Source organism: Egretta garzetta, unplaced genomic scaffold (genome assembly GCF_000687185.1).
Source record: "Egretta garzetta isolate BGI_Z169 unplaced genomic scaffold, ASM68718v1 scaffold397, whole genome shotgun sequence".
Classification (NCBI taxonomy): Eukaryota; Metazoa; Chordata; class Aves; order Pelecaniformes; family Ardeidae; genus Egretta; species Egretta garzetta.
The window spans coordinates 10,294,067-10,319,173 of NW_009260493.1; the positions used below are offsets into that span (position 1 = coordinate 10,294,067).

Consider the following 25,107-nt stretch of genomic DNA (forward strand, 5'->3'; position numbering starts at 1 on the left):
CACACATAAACATTTCAGTAATGTACATATAAACATTTCTGTAATGTAAACCATTATTTACTAACTAGATTGACTGTACTTTCCCTATAGCTGTGTTACACACAGGACACTGTATCTTAGTTTCATGTGTAAATTGAGAAAAATGACAAGTGATTATTTTTGTGAAATGTCTCACCTGACTGGGAGACCTGTGTGTTATTACACAGGATATCTGACCTGTTTGTACAGGTTTCTGTCACAAATCTAATGCCAATGGCATAATGAAACTTTCTATATTTAAGCTTACTTTATAAGTAAAATGTCCAGTACAGACTGTCAAAGATATTTTCAACAGAAATTATAAACTAAGGTAATTCTCATGAACAGGACAGGGTTTTGGTCCCTTTTATCTACCTTCTCTCAGCATTTTTGAATATTTTTCAAAACAGCATACATTCTAGTTAAAGTGGGAACTGCAAGGACCCTAACCCCAGTTAATGTTAGATGCCTCACTTAGTTTTAGAGATGATATTCCTAGTCTCCCTCCACAGTCAGCAGGGAATGAGAGGGTATCCCTAAATTCATGCAGGTCATAAGTTAGTGCTATGAATTGCCCTTTGAGGGAACTTGTATCTCTCCTCCAGTTACACAGGGAGCCATCAAGACTGGCTTGTGAACTTAACACACCAGAATAGAACTAATTATTTGGCAAGGTTTCTGCATTTCCCATTTAGGAAGTTCATTTGATAAACTACAAGGCGAGCCAGCAAATCGCAACTGTTTAAACTGCTTAAAACTATTTTCTCTAGTGATTTTTGTCTTGCCAAACAATTAATGTGGTTTGAAGTTTTTCTATGCTCAGCTAGATGTATGTAGTTCTGCTTAATTCTGGAGAAGTTAAAAATATTAGCACAGAGGAAAGAGAAAATAATAACAAAAGGAGTCTCTAGGAGTCTCTCCTAAATTCTCCTGGGAATAGTCTGGGAGGAAGTATGAGCTAGGAGCCATTCTCAAATTATAGTTTGGATGGGACAATTCTCTTTTGGAGGATGAGAAGTTTAAGTACTGTAAAGTAATGCAATAATTGTGTTAGTTGCACTATACTGTTACTTCTTTAAATAGTTGCTACTAATTCAACAGCTTAGTGTTTCAACAGTACGCCCATACCAGTGGCCTCAGAACTAGAGAATAAGTCCCAGGAATTCTTAGTTTATTTATACAGATGTGTCCTCAAAGTACCCATGTGAACAATACTGACAGTGTAGCTCAAAAACTACTTTGCAAACTTTTGTTTTCATTTTTGGTAATCTGTGTACTTAAAGCTCAGTCCAGCCAAGTGCTGTTTTATGCTTGAATACAGAAGTTTGTGTGTTGAGTTTTGGCCCAAGCACCATTTTATTACCCCAGTTTCAGCCTACTGGAATAAGAAGTTAATGATGAAAATTATTATTAAATTAAAAGGCCTTCATTTCAGTACAGTTACAACTCTGCTTTTTCCTACCTCCCCCCTCAATACAGTATCATTTTACAGTAAAATGAGGAACTGTATGATATTTTAGGAGCATTTAAAAATGTCTAAAGTAATAGCTGTAACTCCTAATACACTGTGCAAGGCAACTTTTCCCAGACTAACATACAGACATAAATTAGTAACATATTGTACACATGTTGTATGAAGATAATATCCTGCCAAGTAGGAAAATGTCATCCTAAAATAGAAAGCCACATTTCCTCAGGATATTGATCTAGCTTAGCTGGATTCTATAAATGATAGAAAAGTGGATAATGTAACTTCAGACATGAGAAGTTATTAAGTGAATTGACTGTTGGAGCTGTACCTAATCCTCAGCCCCTACAGCACGAGAATCTCTCAGGTCAGATTGTTTTTATAGCTCTAATCTCCTAATGCAGCTCACTTTTGGGAAGGAGGAGGAACTCTGAAGTGATTAACTTGCTATGGTGCCTGTGTCATGTATTTTTGCACAATTATTTGCTTACTTGCTTCCCAAAGTCATAACACAAAGTGCCTGAACTCCACAATTCCCTTTGAACAGTTTTGTAAGGACTTTACCTCTAGTCATCATGCTCTAGCAGTAATTTCTGCTACGGAGGGTTTTGTTTTCAAATTTATGGTGTTTTGATATCTAAAAGGCTTAATCAATGACTTAACGCACATGTGAAACAAGATATGACTGAAACCATTTCAACATTACATTCATTTGACATTTATACATTTTAGCCTGGATCCCACTATACAAGAAACAGCAACGGCAGCCCTGTTGGAACTATGTTCATCGACTGAAAACTGCCCATCTGCAATTTGTGGTGTCTACAAGAACAGAGAAGCCAGCACCAATGCAGACTAGCTGCTGAACTAGTATACAGTTAAGAACAAAAATCTCAGTTCCACTTCAAGGACACACACTGTCATTCTTATGGCCTTCAGGAAGATGTTTAAGGTTTAAGACAAAACATTAGGAAATGAAGTATATCTTCTGTGCCTCATAACTGATGTTGGTAGTGTGCAAAAGATCATGAACATCTTTACAGCACTACCACATCTAAGGAGCTGATAAGTAAAAAGGATGAGGGCACGATCACATATACTTTACTTTTATAAAATTAACTGCCCACAAAACTCAAGTACTTGGTCAAGCAAAGAGCAGGTTTTGGAGAATGCAGTATTGACCTCGTTTCTGCAATAGAAGTGAGATAACATAAGCTATCCCATAACATGGGAAGGGTATTTTTTGACATCTGCTTCTCTTGCATGGGGGCATTCAAGAAAAGCCAGAATATGCCTTGAAAAGTAGTTACACCAGTTCTTCTTTCTACTTGACCTGATTTATTGCTTCTCCTTCTTCAACCTTATTTAGCTATTTTAGTACTGGCTCAGATCACCTTCCAGGGCTCATTGCTTTTTATATACTCCAGTACAAAAATGTAGTGTGTGATACAATCACATAAATTAGAACAGTAATAACAATATGTTGTTCCTTCATTTATTTTGTTACTAACCTGAATCAAAGAGAGGTTTAAAAATTCTTAATGCATTAACACCAAGGACATACAGACTCTAATCACTGCTAACATAACTGTTTTAACTAATTAGCAGAAGATTATAATGTGAAGACAGAAATAACTCATCTCTGAGAAGGGGACATTTAAAAGGATTTTCCTACAATATTGTCGTGGTTTAACTGCTGAAACCAGGACAAATATAACCTTAAAATATTTTCCTTCTTTCTATTCAGTTTCAAGTGTAACAGACAGCAATTTACAGCATAAATAGATGGATGAGAAGCAAATAGAATAGTTTGTGCTTTGAAGTCATGGCAAATATCTGCATTTCTTTACAAAGTACAGGTAATTTTGCTTCCAGACCACTTATGTGAATTGCCAGTGTAAACGGACAGAGTCAAGCAGCACTAAGATCTATTACAAAACCAGTATGTTTTTGCTTAAAAAAATAAAGAGCATTTAACAGGGCAACTGAGGCTAGACAGAAAACATTTCGATCTCCTGGATTTTCCCATACAAACCATTTTTCAGGGACGAATCAAAAACAAGTAGCAATGGTAGAGGGCAGGACATGGAGTGGGCTTGCCACAGAACCAGACTTGCTGGCCCAAACAAGACCCTCATTTATTGCTGGACCTTCACGTGATAAAGGTTTTAACGTGCAGTTAGGACGAATGAAGACCATTAAATAGAAGGACACCTCCACCAGTTCAGGCTACAGATTGGCTGAGGTTAGGAAAGTATGTGATGAAGTATCACTATACCCTTGCCTGCTGCTTACACTCGTCCCTTGGCATGTGCTCTTGACCATTGTGATTAAACAGGCTACTGGGCTGGATGGACATTCCTCTGGTACAGTTTAGATAGTGTTATATTCCCAAACTTTGTCTTTTCCTCAGAAAGATACTAACAGTTTATGACTCTGTGTCAAGAATTGGAAGTATAACCCTTTCTTTCAGTGTCTTATGATCATAATAGCAACATACTCAGAAGGCAATGCAGTATCACATCTCTGTTTTCCCTGAAGAGCCAAATAAAACTACTTGGCAAGAGTAGTTGTAAACCTGAATCTATGATCTCCCTCTCAGGACAAATCCTCTTCTCAGGTCTGCAGTGTGAATCTTGTTTGCAGTTTACTGCTTTATTACCACATTGTGCTTCCATTTCTCTCAGTATTGCAGGTGAAAGTTTTTCCTCAGAGCCACTGTAGAATACCTGATACAGATCCACAGAAAAGAACACCTAGTATAGATCCAGATCAAAGATCTGCAATAGAATAGCTAATATACGTTAGTACACCCAGTACAGATTGAAATCAAATGGGAGAATCTTTGCATTAGTTATTTTAAGATACAAAAAGTCCCCCATAAAAATGACCCATACTTCTCTGGCGAAATTATACTTGATTTTCTTCCTAGTCATCCAGATGAGAATTAGGCCACAAGCAAGCATGAATCCACACTCTTCCTAGATACAATCCCCTTATGAACTCCACTTTTTCCTTTTCTCCTCCCTAAAAACAAGAACTCAGTGGGAACATGTGGTATTTTTAGACCAGCTGTTAACAACATAATTGTCTCTAAAGCTTGTAGCAATTTGAATTTCCCTGTGGAGAGTTGGCACAAAAACTAACAAGGAAGAAATAAATAAGTTAACTAATTAATTAATAAAGAGAAACTATTAGAAGCCCTCATAGAGCTTACAGTGACAAAGAAGCCCTATGGACAACTGTAAGAACCTTGGGAAGTTTGAGGAGCTCAATGAACATACCATGTACTCATAGTCAGAGCTACCTTACCGGGTGCTTTTATCTTTGCTCTTAATGGGATGCTGAATGCTGTCCCAAGCAGATGTACTTACTAGGACAGCTCAAGTCACTAGCTATTCATGCTTTTCTTCACATAGTCAGGATAATAAAGCACACCAATTACAAAATGTTTGCTTAATTGCCATTGTCATACTGCTGGGATTTCTATTTAAGTTTCTGTGTATACAAAAGAAAAGAAGAAAAGATTTATGGCCTTTCGGGCAGCATTCAGACTATTTTCTTTGTACTTCAAATATTTTACATAATACATATATATGTAGTTCTAGTGCAATGCTTAAGAACTTCTTGCTGCAACGTTCAAATTTTCCTGACGGTGCCAGATTGCCCAAAGCACATGCACAGTTAACTAAGATGCGTACCTAAATCTGTGATACTGATTACACATTTTTACCAACACAGCTAATGAATACAATTTAGTTTTAGTGTCCCTCCTATTACTCACTCATTTGGTATTCATTGTTTTAACACTGACCATAATGATACCCATTAGGTTTTACAATGGATGTCATTTATCCTTCCATAAGAATTCCATCATAATTCAGCACAGACAGTAATATATTCATTATGATGGATCTTTTCATTAATAATGTGGATTTGTATCCACATTATCCAATATAATATCTGCTGTATTCAAGCATTAATTAACATCCACTTATTTTAAAGTGGTAGTCACTACCTGCCTAGAGCAAAATAAATCCTGCTTTGTAACAGAAGCTTAAATTCAGCACATTCTTCAGGCAAAGCGAACATATTTCAGTAAATAGCCAGTGTTTTCAGAGCTTTATGAAATACTGCAGCAGTAGCATACATGCTGCAGTATTTATGAAAACTGGGCCTTCCCACACTGGAGACGAGCACACTTCTAACAGGCAAGAAACTCTGGAACATCATTTTCAAAGACATGGTTGACTACAGTCACTTCACACTTATTTCTGCTGCGGTTCTCCTCTGAGCGTCACAGAACAATCTCAGGTACCTAAGTAGAGAATCTGATAGATGGCTTTTCAGTGCTCTGAAGATTTTGGTGTTTGAATATGAAACTAAATTTGTGCTGTAAAAATGTCAGAAGGACTTTAGTAGGTCAGATCAAAATCTGTTTAGATTAATGCCCTCTCTCTAAACATAAGAAAAATCTCATAATGTTACTAAGTCAATAATTTGTCATCTTCAACTCAAAAAGCCCTGGATACATTCAAACTGGACAAAATTTCTGTGTTTGAAAAATAGTCTTTTGCTTTGTTACAGAGTGGAACATAGCTACACATTCTGCATACCTTTTATGCAGAAATGGACCTAAAATGTCAAATTTTAAATGGAAATCAAAAATAAAACATGCAAAACACATACAGAAAACCTACATAACAATTTAAGTAAGTTTTACTGTGTTAAAAACACTAGGAATCTTTGGAAGAAAACAGAAAAATACTTTTTTATAGATTTACTATAGGTCTTTACTTTAGCTGCATCCATGAAAAAATGAGATTTGCTTGTCATAAAACATTTCATAGATCTATAGAACAACCATTTTCTAAACAGAACCTGCAGCTTTTAGCCATCCAAAATACTGAAAGACAGCTTGAAGCAATTATAATGTAAAAATCTTGAGAGGGAAGCAAAAGCACTTGCCTTTTGGAACATACAATACGTGATCAGAACAAAGTTAATAATACTCTGTACAACGCATCTATAGATGATAGCCCAGAATTATCTTACTTCTCAAAATTAAATATAGAAAACACTTCACAGTACTAGAAAGAAAGTAGACAGAAAAGCTAAATAATGATTTACAGGAAAAGTAGCTAAGGCTAAGTTTTTCATATTTGCCTAGAGTAATACTCTCAGTGGTTACGAGCCAAGTATATAGATAGTAGATAGAAAGTACACTCGAATAGGTAAAAATATTTATGAACAAATATAACAAGGGGAAAGCTGCTGCTTTCATTATTTTAAATAAAGCATGTGATTATTTTTTTCCCCACAAAAACTTGCATTCAAATTTAGAAGTTTTTTTTCTTATTTCATTTTACTTTTGTCTGTAATTTTTAGAAAAACATTAGATTCGCAACTCTGTAAATTGTATTCACAGCCATGTTTTGTCACACATTTTTGTACAGGTTTCACGGTTTGATGAGACCACCACTAAAGAGTGAATGCACTTCTATTTCATTTGAAATTGAGACTTGGTGCAGGGACAGTCAGGAGATACTCTGAGATTTGGAGAGCTCTTTGGACTCTCCCAAGTCTTTCAGCTGTCATTTATCTCCTTGAATATTGCAGGCAGAGGGATGTTTTGCTTCATGGAGCTCTGGGAAGGCTTGGTAATGAGTCTGATGATTTACTGTTAAGGTCATCTACTTGATCATATTCATGGTGGGAATAAGAGATTTTGAGTTGCTCTATTTGCTACCAAATGTTAAAACTTTTCTAGTACTGCTAGCCTCTTTGCAGTAACAAAGGAAGGAAACAGGAGTGGCAGATCCGCGAAGGCACACTGAAGGAGCTCAGAAAATCTCCATTAAAGCCAGACAGGCTCAGACACTGTCCAAAACGTGAAACAAAGTATCTCGCTGCAATTTTTCTAATAGAAAACTTGAAAATGTTTGGTGGAAAAAGCCAAGCCAGTATTTTAATGAAGAATTGTCAGCCAGCTTTAATATAAAAGCTTGAAGTTTGTTTAAGAGAGATTGCCTTGATCACTCCTATATTTAAGTTTCTAAGTTAGTTTAATTTCATGTGGCTAGTTTTATTCTCTTACATCCTTTGTATCATACATTCATATTTTTGGTCAACAGATTGAGACAAATGTATAAAGCTATTTGTATTCAAATGTGTATGTATATGTATCATTTATTTGACATAAAACAAAAGACACAGGACAGTGACAAAACTGGATTTTTGTGCATCTACCTAAACTGAACTAATACATCATCTATGAAAGAGAGGAATAATTTACTGGGCTGCATATCACATAAGATGAATCTCAGCACCAAAACTGTAGAAAGTTCTTTCTCAAAGGGACTTTTCATCACAGCAGACTAAACAGAATTAGCTCACACATTTAAGTAATAAGACACAGCTGACCAAACAACATATCTATTTATTTAATTAGCTTTAAAGGCATCTGTTGCTAGAAATCTACTTTGTAAGTTAAAAAATGCAGTTTCAGTCCACCAGTTTTAGTAGTTTAGACTGCCTAGGTTTATTAAGTTAGGAAATCTTGTTTCCGTAGCTAATGACAAAAGAATATGGAATATTAGTTTTCTTTTTCATTTTACTTTTTTTACTTTTCATCTGTTTTTTTAACTTGGCAAACATTTAAAATGACTAGATGTATGTATAGCTCTGACTGTTGCATTTAATTTAAAATATGTAAGAAGAACTTTCTCTATAATATGACATACTTTGATCATCTGAGCTTCAAAAAAACTTCAAAGAAGTAAATGAAATACTGTGCTCTGGTTTTCTGGAGCATGGAAGATACAATATTGATGGAAAACTATGGATTACTATTCACTGTGTTTATATCCATTAATATTGCTGCAAACGTGCTACCCAGTTCATGGCAAAGCAAACTTAAAATTTAAAAACTTTAAAAGTTTTGCCTGATTAACTGCACAGTAAGGTATGCGCTGCAGTGAGGCATGGCTCACCAGGACACACTGCAGGAAACCTTCTGGTACGAAGCGTACTATGGAGGAGAGGCATGGATATATGTAGGATTGCTCTGCTGACTGGCTGGTTGCACAGCTTAAAGACTTTCATTCAAGGGAGTACTCACTCCAGGCCACATTTTCAAAGACAACTGTGATTATCTTACGGATAACTGAGATACGGTTTAAGAATAAATAGTCATTTCTTTTATGGAATCTTATTTTTAAAATTGAGTCATAACCAAGATCTTCTTTCAAGGCAGTAAATTGAAGGTATGTATCTCTAGTGCTGTATCATTAATTAATAAAATACATTTGAAATCCTTAACGGGGTGGGGGGAGGAGGGATGACATGACCAAAAAAGCCCAGAAGAAAAGTGTCACAGAAAGTTGGTAAAACAACTGCCTTCACTGTGAAAAAATTTCCTGTCTCCAAAAAGGGTTAAACTAGCCAAGAAACTGGTCCAGAAGTGTCTAAGTACTTCATGATATTTGATACTTAAAATTTTCAAAAGCTTGTAATAAAATATTCAAAAATATTGGTAATGTTACAGTTCCTCTATCTTGCTCATTTTTCTGAGGAAACTACTTCTGGAAAATAAATTGATAGGGCTAAGAGGGACAAGAAAAATAAAACAAACTCCTCAATTAGAAAAAGAGGATTCACCTGTATCATAATACAGAGTGCCTCTAAGACTGAAAAGGTGTGTAGATACCAATCAGAAATTCATCCAGCCATCTCAGGAGACAGGGGTGGTACTTCACATATTGTGAGAAATGTTAGGTACTTCTAGCGAAAAACAGAATGTTCAGGCAGGCCCATTAAAGAAACCCCAAACCCCACTATACAACCTCACCAAAAATAAGTGCAAATATATTCGTTTGGGTAAAACAATCATCTGTGTCTAGTCATGCATGCTATCTGCTCTCATTGCTGTCGCTCCTGTCAATCTGAAGTTGATAGGTAATGGCCCTATGATTCAGGGAAACTGCTGAAGTGTGTACTCAGGCTTCAGTTTGAGAGATGGGTTCATTTATCATCATAATAAGCTATTACCATTGATAGGTCACAACTCATTGAAGAGACAGTCAGTCTAATTGGCTCAATTCAGTTAGCTCTGGATGTGCCTCAAGGAGAGGAGCAGTGCTTTGCAGGTAATACTCAATCACCCAACAAACCACTTGTTTAATAATTCATCACAGTTCAGATTGGGGTTCTAGCACATGATTATCCCTTCAATATGCCAAATACCTGGTGTTAACCCTTTTGTCTCTTGGGTCCAGGAGGACAAAACCAATTTCATTCTCTACTTAGGGTAACCTTTACTTCTAGAAACTTACTGAATATTTAAAATTTCCACTGAGGTCTGCTTTCTAAAGAAATTTGTTGTAGTTAGCTAGAGTCTCTCTCTGGAAAAGAAAAACTTTGCTCCCATCATTCTCTCCTGCTAAAGATGAGCTTACAGCATGTAAACTTAATAGTAATGGAGCTCGTTTTACCTTCTAGTGATTTAATGAAGCAGTATGGGTCCATTCAGAAATCTTCAGCAATCAGGTAATGATAGCATAGATGAGATAGAGGGAATAGTATACATGAGACACAGGACCTACAGGATTTAAAGGATGCTTCATACTCTGTTCAGATATTAGGTCAAAGCATGAGTCACTTAAAATATTAAAATGTTTAGAATAATGGCTCTATGAAAAGACAAGTTAAAACTAAACCAATAATCCAAGGTTCTGATCACTATTGGCTACTTTCTTGTCAGTTTGGGTTACCATTTCCTTCTTCAACTCTTTGTCAGTGTATTGCAGCCATACTGAAAACTTCCTTTGCAACTGCTGCATTGTCCAAAGTTTTAAGGTGCTATTTCCTTCCATCACGTTCAATGGTGGTGTGGTGGGTTGACCCTGGCCAGCAGCCACACACCCACCTACCTGTCACTTACTTCTCTCTCCCATGGGATGGGGAGAAAATAGAAGGAAGGTGAAAAGACTTATGGATCGGTGGGAAGGGTTGGAGAGAAAGCCTTGATGCTGTGCAAGCTCTGTTCAGCGAGAGCCAAAAGGCTGGCGTGTTACCAACATTAGCCACAAATGCAAAGTGCAGCACCATACACACCACTAAGAAGAAAGGTAACTCCAGCCCAGCCAGACCCAGTATAGATATTAAAATACTATGTTCATATCAGACCATCCAAAGATTATGATGGTTAGCCTTTCTCTGTCTTTTAATTGTTAAATTAAAATATACAAAAGTGATAATTTTGATTCTTGCTTGTTGGATAGCTGACTGGAAATTTAGTAAGTACAGAATATCATCCTCTGATAATTAGAGTTTGTAAGGCACTCACAGCATAATGGCCCTACCACTCACTGATCATTTATGAAAAAGTCAAGAACATATAGAATTTACAAAATCACTCATTTAATTTTTATTGTAAATAGTTGTGGAACTGGCTACTTCTCCCCATAAACAAACTAGAAATAAAATAAAAAGCAGCTTTTTGTATACACTTGGAGTGTAAGTTTGAGTTTTCTTTCACTAGTGATACCTTAGTTGAATTTGTACCATCTTCAATCATTGACAAACCACTCTCCCTTCTTCTATACTCTCCTTAGTAATGACGCTTTGTGTGTTAAAAATGAGTGAATCCTGCCTTTAATTACTCTTCATAAAATTTTACAATAGATAATAGAACAATTTTTTTTTTGTACGAACATACCACCTTTTTGTTAATGATAATGGATATAAGATGCCATTAACAAAGTTAGTTGGATTAGGTGTCAGACCTCTGAACTGATTAAAAATTCACTACATCCATACAGTGAAATGTGTGGCACAAAAATTCACATGCATATACCTCTTAATTGCAGCTGTACACAGGTGACTAGCACTTGGATTTGGGCACCTGTGCTACATTGGTTTGGTCTTAAAATGTCTCAATGACACAAGGTAAAATTAGTCAATCAAGCTGAGGCACCAAAACTTAGTTTCTGAAGACAGACAAGAAGAAAAGCAATGCTAATTCCTATACGTAAAATGGAAATAATGGAATTTATCCATTTTGTAGGGAAGCTGCATGTCAAGAACATTTTGAGATTGTCAGATGCCACTGAGCATGCCAGACTTCAAAAACAATATAGCACAGATTGAAAGTGCTAGAAATGGTTTGCAGAAATGGCTGTTTGTCTTGTGCACCATCAGAAATTCTCAGTACTTTTGCCTTTCTGCATACTGCCTTTTTGATATTGAAAGCAAAAGTTGAACACCACAAAACTACAAAACTAAAGCTCAGTGGCATCATGCAGTTTTACTAATGAGTTATAAACTCAATTATTTCAATTACATTCTACTTCAAGTTTTTGTAATTCATTTAAATTTAAAGTAAATGGGGAGGAGGCAGGTAAATCAAGTAGAAACAGCAACTCAGTTATTCATAAAGGGAAATCTGGAAACTGAACTGAACTCTTTGTGGCTCTCATTTTGAGAATGACCTTTCAGTAGCTCTTATTTATGCCCTTTTGGTGATGGGCATAGATTCCTTCATCACTGTGTAACCTAGTATCAACTAGATGTCTGGACTATAAATTCTGTTTGATTAACTTAAGTAGATAAGTGCAGTAAAACTCCATTAAACCCTTTACTTCCAGATAACCTGTGATCAGCATGGAACTCCAAAAATAATTTTCAAAGCAAATGCTGAAGAGGTGCTTAGCATGCAAAGGCATACCAGAGGAACGAAACCTCTAGGTATCCTCCCTTTCATAAACTTCAGTTTTCCTTCGCAGTCTTAAGCAACCACTGTTCAATTTATCTATCTCTAGCTTAGGAATCACCATCACCATGCTTCTTTGCATGTTGATTAGCCCTCCGTACAAATTGCCAGATATATTAATTCCTTCCAAGTCAAAGACTTTTTTTTTTCTTTTTCCTCAGCTTTGTTGCATCCCTCAGTATTTTAGTATGTGGGATCAAAGATAAGAAGAGTAAGACTTTTCAATCTGGCAAGCATATTCCCCAATTTACTTTCTTCTTCATTATTTTCTAACACCCCTCAGTACTCTCTCTCTGGCATTCACATCCTTTCTTTTGTGAAACTACTTTATTTCCTGCTTGTTTCTCCATTTTTCAACTGCCACTATTGATTAAAAGCCTTGCCTTCAAGGCAGACTTGGGTAAGCAGGTAATGCAAAGTGCACTTGAGATTTATGAAATAACTTCACCAACAATAAATTTCCTCTTTTCTCTACAGTAGTATAAGATGATTTTAGTACAAAGAAATTAAATGTATCATGGGATACATGAAATACTGCAGTCAGTGGACGCAGCTAGCCAGATTCTGAGCCCTGTTTCAACACATTTCCAAGCTGCAAAGAGGCCGTAACAGTCTACTGGGCATCCTCAGTTTTCCTTGCAATCACAATAATGGCTGTACTAGAACTGTCCCAGCAGGCTATCCAAACATCATTAAAAGCATTAATGAGGAATAAAGTGTGCAAAATTTACTTAAGTCTTGATGATTCTTTACAATCATGGGTAGCTGAATGCCAAATAGGACAGTCCTGATATTGATTGAATTTGTAGTAGGAATCAAGCAAAATTTGGCTAGTCAGAGCTGTGAAAGAATGCAGAGACCTAACCCTGCCTCATTTTGTATTGCCACACTGAGAGAATATTTCAGCAAAGATAAAGAATCTAAACTAAATAATGTAATACAAATTAAGTAAATTTAAAGGAAACATCAGTCAGCTGTGGTTCAGATGTTTAAAATGTTTTGCTCTTCGCTTGTATTCCTGCTATGTTTGTCTCATCCTTTCAGTATCTGGATTTGCCTATTACCTCAATTTTTAGAAGCTACAGTGAAGTAAGTGCTAATGAAATAAACAGCACACTTGGTATAAGTTGAAGACATCTTCATACTGTTGACTGAGTCTGATTACCATGGTGACTTAATTTCAGTCAAGGCAATTTAGATTGTGATTTAAAATAAAATTACACTATTTATACTAGTTTAGGCTTTACTTGTTAAAAAATAAAAAAACGTATCAGTAAACTAAACCAGCTTTTTATCAGATGAATGCTTTCAAATATGAAAGACAAAAGATACTGAAGTAGCTGTCTTTACAAAAGATACTTTTGTTTAGGTTTAAATGAATCATTTTAATGTCACTGTTGACACTACTTTAAAAAAATCTGAGGATCTGCATCAACTGTGAATAACTTCAGGGGCATTACACTGAGTGGAGATTTCTTGTATACTATGTGTTGATGATCCCTATTACTGTTTCTTTTACGAACACAGATAACATGCATATAACTTAGCCATTTCACCCCATTCAAACTTACAAGTTTGATTAAGAATCAATAAATGTCGGTATGAAATTGTTTTTGATATGTTATGTCTTATACTTGACGATCACATTCCCTACTCCATCCCCACTTTTGTTAGCTTGGAGAAGTTCTTCGTTACACATTGAAATCTGAGGCTGAAACTCATTTCTGTGCAGAAGGTATAAAAAAAGGCAAATTCATCATGAATTACTGTACTTACCATCACTGCGGAAAAATCCTTCACACAGTTAGCAGATACTTCAAGCACTGCCATTATGCTACTAAATGGTGGCCTGCTTAGACTTGGACAACCCATCTGTGCTAGGGAACCAAACAGAAGAGGGCCTAAATTGTCCATATAACCAGCTGAAAGAAAGAAGTATCTTATGCAGGCGCACAAAGGGAGATACACCAGCCCACCTAAGTTTCACTACTTTGCTTCCCTGACAATAAAAGCAATACAGACACATGCTCAAAAAAACTGGTCCACTGGCTAAATTTTAGATACAGCTGACTGCTGGAATAATGTAGACTAGGTCACTTGCTGCTTTTCATGAGGCCAATCAATTTCAAAAAAACCTCATGGTAGAAAAAAGTTGCTTCCAACAACAATTTGGTTTACATCTCATCCATTTATACCAAAAGGTGTTAAGTTAGATTGTTCCCCTTTTTGAGGCAGTCAGTAAAAGCAAGAAAAAGAGTTGCAGATCTATCTAACTCGATCATGTCCTATGAACAAGATAGTCTTGAGATCTGAAACCATGACAATACTAGATGAAGCTTTCTGGCTTTAGATGCATTAATAATTTAGGACAATTGATCCTGGCATTTCTGTTCTAGCTGATTATTGTATTATTTACGCTTCTTTATGTTTTGGGTTTCAAATCCCTCCCACCCCCCCGGGAGCTGTAGACTGCAATTTCCTTTGCATTATTCTGCCTTTTGCATCAGAATTGCCTAAGAAATGAAAACAAATGGAAGGAAATAAACATAAAAGCCACAAGGACGTAGTTTATGATTATTTTATAATTCAATATTTAATCCGATGAGGTATTCTGGGCAGTTTGCAATAGATAATATGTCACAAAATAAACTGCTCATTCCATCCCAATCTTTAGCTTTCCACAGGAGAGTACTTTTAAGGGGCTGATAGATTTTTAATGTTTGTATGTATTGGCCACAGGCTTATTAGTGTCTTCATTTCTGGACTCAAAGAAACATTGACTTCTGTAAGTCAGCAGATAGGTTACACAGCTAATTATAAAAGAACAGGCAAAATAAATGAAGTGACAGTGTTAAGTCAAACAAGTCCCCTTCCTGTTCTGTATGCACAGACTACGCAAAACTTTCAGCTGTTGCCTTGGTTTTCAACAGAGGTCAGAGGAGGAACAACGTATCCACCATATGGCTGCTTAAGTCTATGGAGTTGAGAAACATGATGCACTAGAATTTTTCCAGGAGACAACAAAGCCTTTTATTCAAGCATCTTTTGCTTTAATTTTCAACATACTCTGACTTCATGAGGGACCAAATGACATCAGCTTTACTTACACTGAATGGGATCATGCTGTACAACTAGTTCAAATGACTCCTGAAAAACACCATTTAATGCAAGAAACTTCTCAACCTGAGTAAAATCTGTCAGTAAACAAATAGTGTTTTAGAGTAGAGGTGTTTTAAGGCTTCTATCGTGTTGTTTTGTAGTCTGAGTAATGGCAGCATTAATATCTGCTCAAAACCCAGATAGAGGAGTTAGAGGATGCAAGATCTAATTTCTGTATGAAAGCTGGGTGTTGAGACAACGTTCAGAGACCTGGATTCTAGGACGGCCTCAACCTAAAGGCTGAACTAACCTGTGAATGCTGACCAAGAGCAGTGCCCTAAGCACCTGAAAGAGGCAGGGTAAACCTCCACCTTCATGGTTAAAGCTGACCCTTAACAGAGAAAGGAACATAATATTTGCAGTAGCAGAGAGAACGGAAGGCAGAGGGACTTTCTCTGACCAAAGATGGATTTTTCCTCATGGAATCTCAAATGGCCTCAGCTGCCCCTCATGGGTGTGCATCGTGGAGGGGGGGTGTGTCATAAGTTTATTTAGATATGCTCCATATCATGTTTTCTTTTGGTTAATCATAAATGGCTTCTACTCAGCATACAAATTATCAAGTTGCTTTTTGCCCAGGTGTCCAAGGAAGAGGCAGAGCATATACATAATGTCAGACTTTTGAAACATTGCAGATACCTAACCCTTCCACACTGACTTTAAAGAAAAAAGTGATTCACATTATCCCGCTGAGTTTGGTATCTGATTTTTAATCAACTTTATACTTTCCTTTCAGTGCTCTGATCAAACATTATCGGAATGTAACTCGTAACACTTTCAGACAAATTTATAAAATATTTTAGCAGGGACACAAATTTAAAATAAACCTATAGATCCGTTGTCAAAACAATTTAAGAAACTGCTCACAAAAAAAATTGGGATTTTCAAATACCAAAAATGTAATTAGAGTTGACAGCATAAGACAATTTTTCAGTAACTAGAAGCTCTACCAGACCACAGGTCCTCATGATTGCTGCAATCCTTAGTTCTGCAGGCTATGATAAGGTAGGCAGGCAAGAAGATAAACTGTTTTATGATACCTATTAAACCCTTAATACTAGCCACTTTAAATCTGTTCTTCCAAATTATCCACTAGATATTTTATTTCTAGAAATTAAATTCCTCTAGATTACGCCCAAACATATTCTGCATCAAAAACACTGTTCAATTTTTCAGTTCAATTGCATATTATATAGTCAGGCAAAATATCTGGCTTTTAAAAAAATTATTTGTATTTGTACAATAAAGTATAAGTTTTAGTTGCAACATATATATTTAGGAGACTAAAAGGACATGGTGATGTTAAGCTAATTTGCTTATGTTCTTGTCCTACTCTGACATAAACAAGAATCCTCTATCTTCTATAGTCTTGTTATTTAGAATGTCTCCTTAGAGACAGTCAAAGACCAGTGTCCCATAGCCTAGTGTCACCCAGATTCAGAAAAAAAGAAAAAGCTGAAGGCTGCACACTCAGGATCATCCTATTTATAACATTTTTTTCATCCAAAAGAAGCATTTGGAGATGGATATAAAACAAGCAGATAGCACACATATGGCAATCAACTTTGTGGAGGCATATATACAACATGCCAACTTTATATTAAAAGAATTATTTTAAATGAGGTTTTTGAGCTATATTTGAAAACTGGGAAATGCAGGATGGTTACTACCTTTTGCTACTCAATTTTATTTTGGGTAACAGTATTTAAGAGCAACAATTTTAACAATAAAAAGGAAAGGCAGTTTTCTGTGACACAAGGTTTATAAATTACAAGTGTACATCTTGATATAAGATTTGCTAAATCATTCTTTATATTTCCTAAGAAAAAAATTCTTAAAGAAGCTTTCCTGCTCTGAGATACCAATTACTCTACTGTAACACAGCTAGCAATCACCCTCAAGAAAGGATATTTCTATCTAGTTTCAGCTATTTGGTTTTATCCAGTTTCAGCTATTTAGAGAAATGTTTTATTGAGTTTACAAATAAGGAATCTCAATATTCTATTTCCATTTCCCTTTCCATAGCATAAATCATATGGCCTAAGCATGTCATTATGACTATAATTTAAGTGATGCAACATGACAGTTAAGATGTACTGTGGTAATTTGTGAGTGCTTTCAGTATTATTGTTGTATCAAAAATTTATGTGGTTCAGTTATTAAGGCAAATTGCTTCATTCATACAGAGATGTCTGACAGTAACCACAAAGGACCTCCAAATTACACTGAAAAAATATCTTCCACATTCAAATAATTTGTGCACATTCTTAACATTATTTTGCTCACTGAATAGAAGCAGGATGAAATTCTGTCTGGAAAAGTAGCAGTTCATATCTCAGCATAAGTTCACCAGACATGGAGGATCACAGAAGAAGCTCTCCCTTGCCCAGCTAAATGAACCTGACTATCGTTAACAATTTATAGCCATGAACAGGATGCCCAGTTCTTTGGAATGACGCTATTTAGTTTCCACATGCTCACTTACCTTCTGTCATGTTGATTTTCAGCCAGCAGGAAGAAAATAAATAAATAAGAGGTTGACTAGCCTGAAGAGACTACAGAGGAAAATGTGCCCAATTGTATTAGTGTTAGCATTTCGGGTAAGTTTTAGCATAATCGGGGTCAAGGTAAATGAAAAGCTGTCTAGCTTTCTTCACATTTAGGACTCATTCAGTCCTCAATTTTACTTTCTGGAAAAAACAAGAGGTTTTCATAAAGGTATCATGTATGATAGCAGAAAGTTTAATGGTGAGAAGCCTGATAGTCAGACCACTAAAGCATCCGAGACTTTAGAAAGCCAATATTTGGCATTAACCTGCAGGACATGAATACATGTGTACGTGCACACATGGACACATGCAGATTTGGATAAATATATGCATTAAAACTGGCACAACAGCATCGTCTGAGTTCTAGGGCAGAGAGCTCCCCACACACAAGTTTCTTGCCAAACATTAAAGTTTTGTAACACACCCCCACAACATCTGATACACAACTTGCATCTCTGAAAAGCTGATGAGGGAACTGGTTTTCAAAGCTGAGAATGAGGTAGGAAGAGAACAGGACAAGCTGAACCACACACCAGCTAATTCATTCAAAAAACAATGCTGCAAACTATATAGACCTCTCCACTACCTTCCAGCAGAAGCCCAAAGAGGGCTCAGGTTCAAAGATACTTAATTTTCTCTGCTTAACTTTTTGCCTCACAAGGATACTCCATACGCCTGATTCCTTTCTGCTTGAAATTTTGCTGGTCAAATAGCTATCCAGCTTAATCTTCCCTCAGTTCCACCCCCCTTCAAAGCCTTACTTCTTTTCCCAATAAATCAAATTAGTGTTTAGGCAAGTACCATCTGCACTTACTTTGTTGCCCAAATAAGAACTGGGTGCACTCCAATAATAAGTCTGTGGCAGTACTTTTCGTGCAGCCACGTTGCTGATGCTAAACTGCTGATGTCCACCAAATCCCTTTTGCTTGGGGGCAACTCTGATAAGACCTGGTAAGTCAGTCAGATACCAGCCATTCATGTCTTCTATCTATAATGACAGAAAACAAAACAAAACACATTACAACGAGAATCAGGACATCCATCATTTCAACAGTCACAGCTTCTCACTCTTCCATTTTTAAGAAACTGATTAGGTTTATATGATTAATAGCAGTTAAGGAACAAAGGAAATAACCAAGTAGTAACAGGAGAAATTTCTCTTCTTGTATGTGACTGGTAGTTACAACTTCTGATTAGTTTAAAGTAACTGCAAGTATTTGCTTTCTCTGCTTCACCAGTCCAGAGCAAGGAGGAAATTCTATCACACAAACATATGCATAAGAATATCTCCAAATATTAGACAAGATTTTGATAATTAATAACAGTCACAGAGGGTACAGAAGATAAGCTGGCAAATACACACTTTCTTATTGTTGTAGACAGCATAATTTATAATAGTTTGTAATTCTAAATCCTTACAACTTACAAGTTCAAATATACTTTTTTTTAGAAAGGCAAAGCAAAGCTGGAAAGCACAAGAACTTGAATTACTGAAATCCCATAGCTAGAAATGAATCATCAGAGAAGAGCACACTGTTCATACAAGGACGGCTTCTGGAGCCCGGATACAAGCAGAACAATAAAATAGCTCAGCTGTCGGATGGAAATTTTTCCAGATGCTGGCATGTAAATGAGCACACTAGGTATATAAGATTTTACTCACAGGCTTCCAGCATACCAATACAGACAAAACCAGGAGCTAGAAGACCTGGAACACATTTCCCAAACTCAATCTGCAGACATGAATATGTAGCACGCATCCGTTACAGTGGGATCAGTGTCTGAGCTTTGAGAACTAATTTAAAGTTTAGAGTATATTTGCAGGCTAAAGGCATTTTTCTACAGCACAAATAAGAACAGTAGGTTCATCTCCTTCCACATCCTTTCTTAGAAATGCTGTATGCAAAAGAAATTCACTCAAAATGCCCCCTGTAAGGCATCCCTTTCTCTTACACAAGCTGTGTGCTGAACATTTAATGTTTCAGAATTCTTAATTATTTCAGGTCTAGAAAAGGACCTGGAAAAGAGGTTGTCCTATGGATATGTTGCATTTAACTCAGGACTGACTATATATGCATAGTTCAGGACTGTGTTTATGCACATAGCTTCATTTTTGACTTTTTTTTTTGCACTTTTTACTGTTTAACCGCACTTTTTCAGAACTTTCTCATAATAAAGAGAAAAAAAAGCTTATAAGCATTTTCTTTTGGATAAATGAAAAATATATGGGGCATAAAAGAACATGCATGATTTTATAGTAAGATGCACTCTGGTTACAATGGACAGTGACAACACAGAAACACAAAACCGATGACACGTATGATTTTTCTTACACTTCTGTAGGTGAGGTGAGAGGGTCTGCAGACGTTTGTTTTCCCAGAGCAGAAACATTCCTCACAGCCTCTGGGATTATTTTGCTGCAGATTGAAGAAACCTGGTTTGCAACGATCACAGTTTTCTCCTTCAACATGTTCCTGGAAATGCACATAAGAATATTACTTCAATTGTCATAGATTAGAACTTGGGATCACCAGCTTTATACTCTGCAGGAGAGTATAAACACAGGACTGTAAAGACACTTATAGGAAAGACTGTTCTTATTTGTAAATATTGGTAGCAAATCCTCTACACAATAAAAATTACTATGGCTGCATGTAAATAACAGGACATGGAATTTGGACACTAAGATTTTTAATTTTTCTTCTATGTGAGTGGACATACCTGATTTCAGGGAATAATCTAATTTACCTCCTTTACACTTAAGAGTGTCGGAGGGGAAAGACACAATGTTACAGCCTCAACAACTGGAGTTTGTAGGTATGGCTGATAAAATCTATGCATGCCCAATCGATGCAAACTACAGGTTCATAGTATTAGTTGTATGAATCCTTCAGCATATGAGTGGTCTATCATTATTAGCTGAATTCAGGCTAAATCCAAGTGTTAAAAGGGCTGCATTTCTTCTTTCCATAACTACATGTGTTTGCCAGCCATGCAGCCAGGTCTGCAAACTCTTCCCCTGCAGAAAGCCAGGCACTAAACATACATGAAGAATTCTAAGCTTAGCATTTCATAATTACATTTTTCAGAGGAAGCTTATGTTCTGCATTAAGTCCTGCTAGCTTACACATTAAATCAATTTGTCCTATAAGCAAAGATAAAGCTAGCTTTTCTACCAGGAGTATGTTGCAAAAGGCTCACACTATGGTGCCGGCTTAGTAATTCAATATTTTTCCCAAGATAGCCCAGAAAATTCTTTCCCTTTCAGAAGTGTTATATACAGTCTCTTTAATCCTGGAGACAGTGCTCTATGGTATGCATGCAGGACCAAATTGTTGGCTCTTCGTCAGCAGAGAATGAACACATTATAAAAAGCCTGCCCACACTGTGTAGTCTATGATTGCTTGAAATACGCAGCTCTGAAGTAAATTCACCAAAAGCCATTTGACAGCTTCCTGGTTAAGATCTAGCAAAGATGGAAAAAGCAGGGCAAAGCATGTGGAGGTATGGGGAGAAAGGACTAAGAGAAATTAGGGACATGGATTAAGAGAAAATAGGGACAATGAGGGAGAAGGGGTAAGGACGGGTAAAGAAGATGATAAAATGAAAATGTAAATAGGTTTTCACCACTAATTATACAGTGACAATATGTGCAGCAAAATACCTTTGCTCTATCACCATTGCTGTGCTGTATCTATACTCCCCTGCAACATCATATAGGCTTTCTTCAACAAACCAAAAATCTAATACAGCTCAAGGCTCTCAGCCAATCACTTTTAACTTCAACATCTCATTAATTTAAAGAATGGTATTTTTACATTTTCACCAGCAATCTTAGTATTAATCAATGTATATTATTGCCATAGGTATGCTGAAATCACCCAGCTACTCATGCTCTATATGAAAGTAATGTGGGTAACATTTGGGAACTCACAGTCACCCCAATGCTCTCACGCACAATTCTAATGACTAGAATTATGAATGCTGGTCCCAAAAGTTTCAGACTTTGCTGATGCACTCAGTGTGTGCAGAGTGGGAAGGGTAAAATAAAAAAAAAAAAAAAAAGACAGCTGCAAAGCAAAAGTACATGTTTAAATGAAAAGTTGTCCTACTCCGCAGTCACAAGCATGTCATTAGTGAGTAAAACCTGTATAATTCTATTGAGTAGGCAGCAAATTCGGTGGATAATAGATATATAAAACTCGAAGTTGGAAAGGAGATCTAAACTATCCTTCAGCCAATGAAGCAATGTTTCTACAGCCTCATTTATTTCTGAATACTGTGTTCAGTCTAGTTTTCAATTATGCAAAAATGAGACTTTGACCATATACTTCAGAAAGCTCTCTGAGATAATTAGTGATAAACCAGGCATTTATACTTGCCCCTCACCTTTCTGTACTTTATGTGGTAGGGGCTAATGTGGTAAAGATCTAATGCCCACTTTGCTGCATTTGCTGCTTACAGTTAGAACTGTTTTTCAGCAGTCAATTTCCTTTACAAGAAAACTATCTTTAGTAAATTTAGAGCTCATCATCTGTAGTTGAAAGATGAGATTAAAAGAAGGGAAGCATTTTTCCTAAGACCTGCTATTAACTTGTCCAGACATCCCACTTTACTCTTCATATGGCGCATAACTAATCTGGTGATTTCAGTGTCCCTTTGACCATAATCTGCTTTGATTTGAATTTGAAGATTGCTAGTGAAAATAAATGTGTATGTATCTGTATTTCAGCTATCTGAAAAGGGTATCATTTTTCTCCCACAGGCACTTAAAAAGGGATTAGAGGAGCAGAAAGGAGACAAAGGACGGGCAGCGAGGAAAAAGTGTATATAGTGTGGACTCTGGGATAAGAACAATTATGTCTATTCCATATTTGTTCATTTTGGTCTGATTGCACTAACAGGTCAGTTTGGCATTGCACAAATAATGTCACAATAGTAAGAATCATTCAGCAGTGGTTATCTTGTATTTGGCATATGACATCTTCATCAAAGCTCCCTTTTAAGTCAGAATATAGCAAAAGCACCCCTTTTCTGATCTTCTAGGCTTAATAGCTAAGGAATTAGAACTGTGATATGGATAGATTTTATTTCTGACAAGGAGCGTGTGACTGTTACATAAAGTGAGGATAAGGTTAATTCTCTGAGTAGATTTCAGTGCTATTCAGCTGTCACACCAGAGCTTTATGTGTGTATGCAGCATGAGCTGATAGATTGAAGTATTTTTTTGTACATTCTTGTACTTAAGGACATAATGTAAGGATTTTTAAATTCACATTTGTGACTAATTCTGTTAATTAAAGGCTGGAAGGAAACTCCCACAAGTACGACACAGAAAAATTGACCAACAGTACAGTAAATTGTCCTTTGGGCCTATTCATGGCCAGTTACTAAACTGTGATTTACAGAGCACCACCATTTCTAAAGCATTTCTATTAACTAGGTATTTTATTAGAAGTGGATGCATCTGTTTCAATTTAATATTGATATATAATTTGCTGGGCGTGCATGAAGGCACACAGAGAAAATAATTCTTAAATTTTCTTCCTAGAAATTAAGGAATTTGTCCTACAGAAAGCATGATTATTATTTTTTTAAATATGTTAAGAGATTTCAAAACAACCATCCCAAGGCAGGAAAGAATGCTCTCAGTTTGGAACTTGGCAAGAATAGAGGGTTATATCCCTAATGACAATTCCTAAAAGGCAACTTTTTTATTTGTTTGAATGCATCATCAGTTCACCTTATTTTCTCTTCTGAAGCCATATTACAGGTTGGTTTTAGAGCCCACAATATTCTAAGCATACAGTTGCTGAGTAGATGAGGGTGCAAGTTTGAAACAAATGATTCACAGGCTTCTTAAGTATCTCTTCATTACAGATTTCCAAGGACTTGTATGACCGAGAGCAGGGTCCTTAGCACAGTGAGTGCTGAGATGACACAAGACAATCTAAGACTTTACAGGACCAAGAACAAGTGTTCTATGAGAAGTGACTAACACAGATAGTAATGCAGCTAGGTAGGATGGTGGAACGCTATTGTATGATAGAAGACCATTGATTGCAATCTTTCAATACCATTAGTATCTTGATACGGCTCTGAAGAATTCGACATCCATACCTTGCAGATGCAGGGACCTATGCAAGGGTCAACATTCGCACTGCCTTTCAGTGAGCAGTTGCAGGGCAGGCACTCAGGATACCCTTTGTAACCCAAGGCACATCTATTGCAGCTCTCTCCTGCATAGCCAGTCTTGCAGTGACAGAAACCAGGCAACATACCTATGGAAAGAGGGAGAAAACATGAGAAATTATTATTAATATCATCATCATCATCATCATCATCATCATCAGATATGTGTGTCAGAGTGCTCAAACCAACACCTTTGGCAGGTGTAATGTAAGGGCATTTATTGTGGGTCAGACCATATGTCTATTTAACTCAGTATCCTGTCTGAGAGAGGCTTGAATAAAGCATGTAAGAATAGAGCAAGTATAGAGTAATTTGAATTCTGAGCTTCCAGAAATTTGCATATTAGAGATCTTCTAAACCGAAACTTATCCCTACTTTCTCGCATCTAACAGTCCCTGAAAAACTTCTCTTCCATTAGTTTGCCTAATTGTCTTTGAACATGGTTTTACTTTCAGAATCCATAAAGCTTCCTAGCAATACATTACACATTTAGCCATGTGTAGTGTGAAAGAAACACTGGTGTGTGTTAAACCTGTATTTACTGCCCTCTAATTTTCGTATCACAGAAAACAGCAAGTAACCATTTCCTACTCGCTTTCTCCATGTCATCTGTGATTTCAATATACCACTGTCAATACCCCACATGACATTTTTATTCCATATGCCAAAAAATCCTAAGCCTATTTAATATCTCTTTGCACAGAAACTGCTTTGTATGGCTGAAAATCTCTATTGTTCTTCTCTGCACTGTTTCCAGTTCTAATACATTAGAGAAGGGAGTGTGGACCTATAAATAGCTCGATGATTTTTTCAGTTTTGTTTTTTAAACATCAGTAATATTTCCTAAGGCTCTGTTGACTTTTGTGACTCCTGCTGAGCCAGCACTGAGCTGGTATGTCCAGGGTACAGTCCAAGGTAATTCTGAGAGCTGTTTCATAACTGGTAGTGCC

The 25,107-nt window shown here is 36.5% G+C and overlaps 1 protein-coding gene across 1 annotated transcript in view; it reads right to left on the minus strand.

Annotated features, from left to right (window-relative positions):
* Positions 1-25,107, minus strand: part of LAMA2 (laminin subunit alpha 2) — a 296,182-nt gene that overhangs the window by 195,436 nt on the left and 75,639 nt on the right. Inside the window, exons 10-12 of the mRNA XM_035899887.1 lie at positions 24,086-24,246; positions 20,299-20,439; positions 18,780-18,953 (exon numbers count right to left, since the gene is read on the minus strand). Of these exons, the coding sequence (XP_035755780.1) occupies positions 18,780-18,953; positions 20,299-20,439; positions 24,086-24,246 (476 nt within the window). The remainder of the gene's footprint in view (positions 1-18,779; positions 18,954-20,298; positions 20,440-24,085; positions 24,247-25,107) is intronic.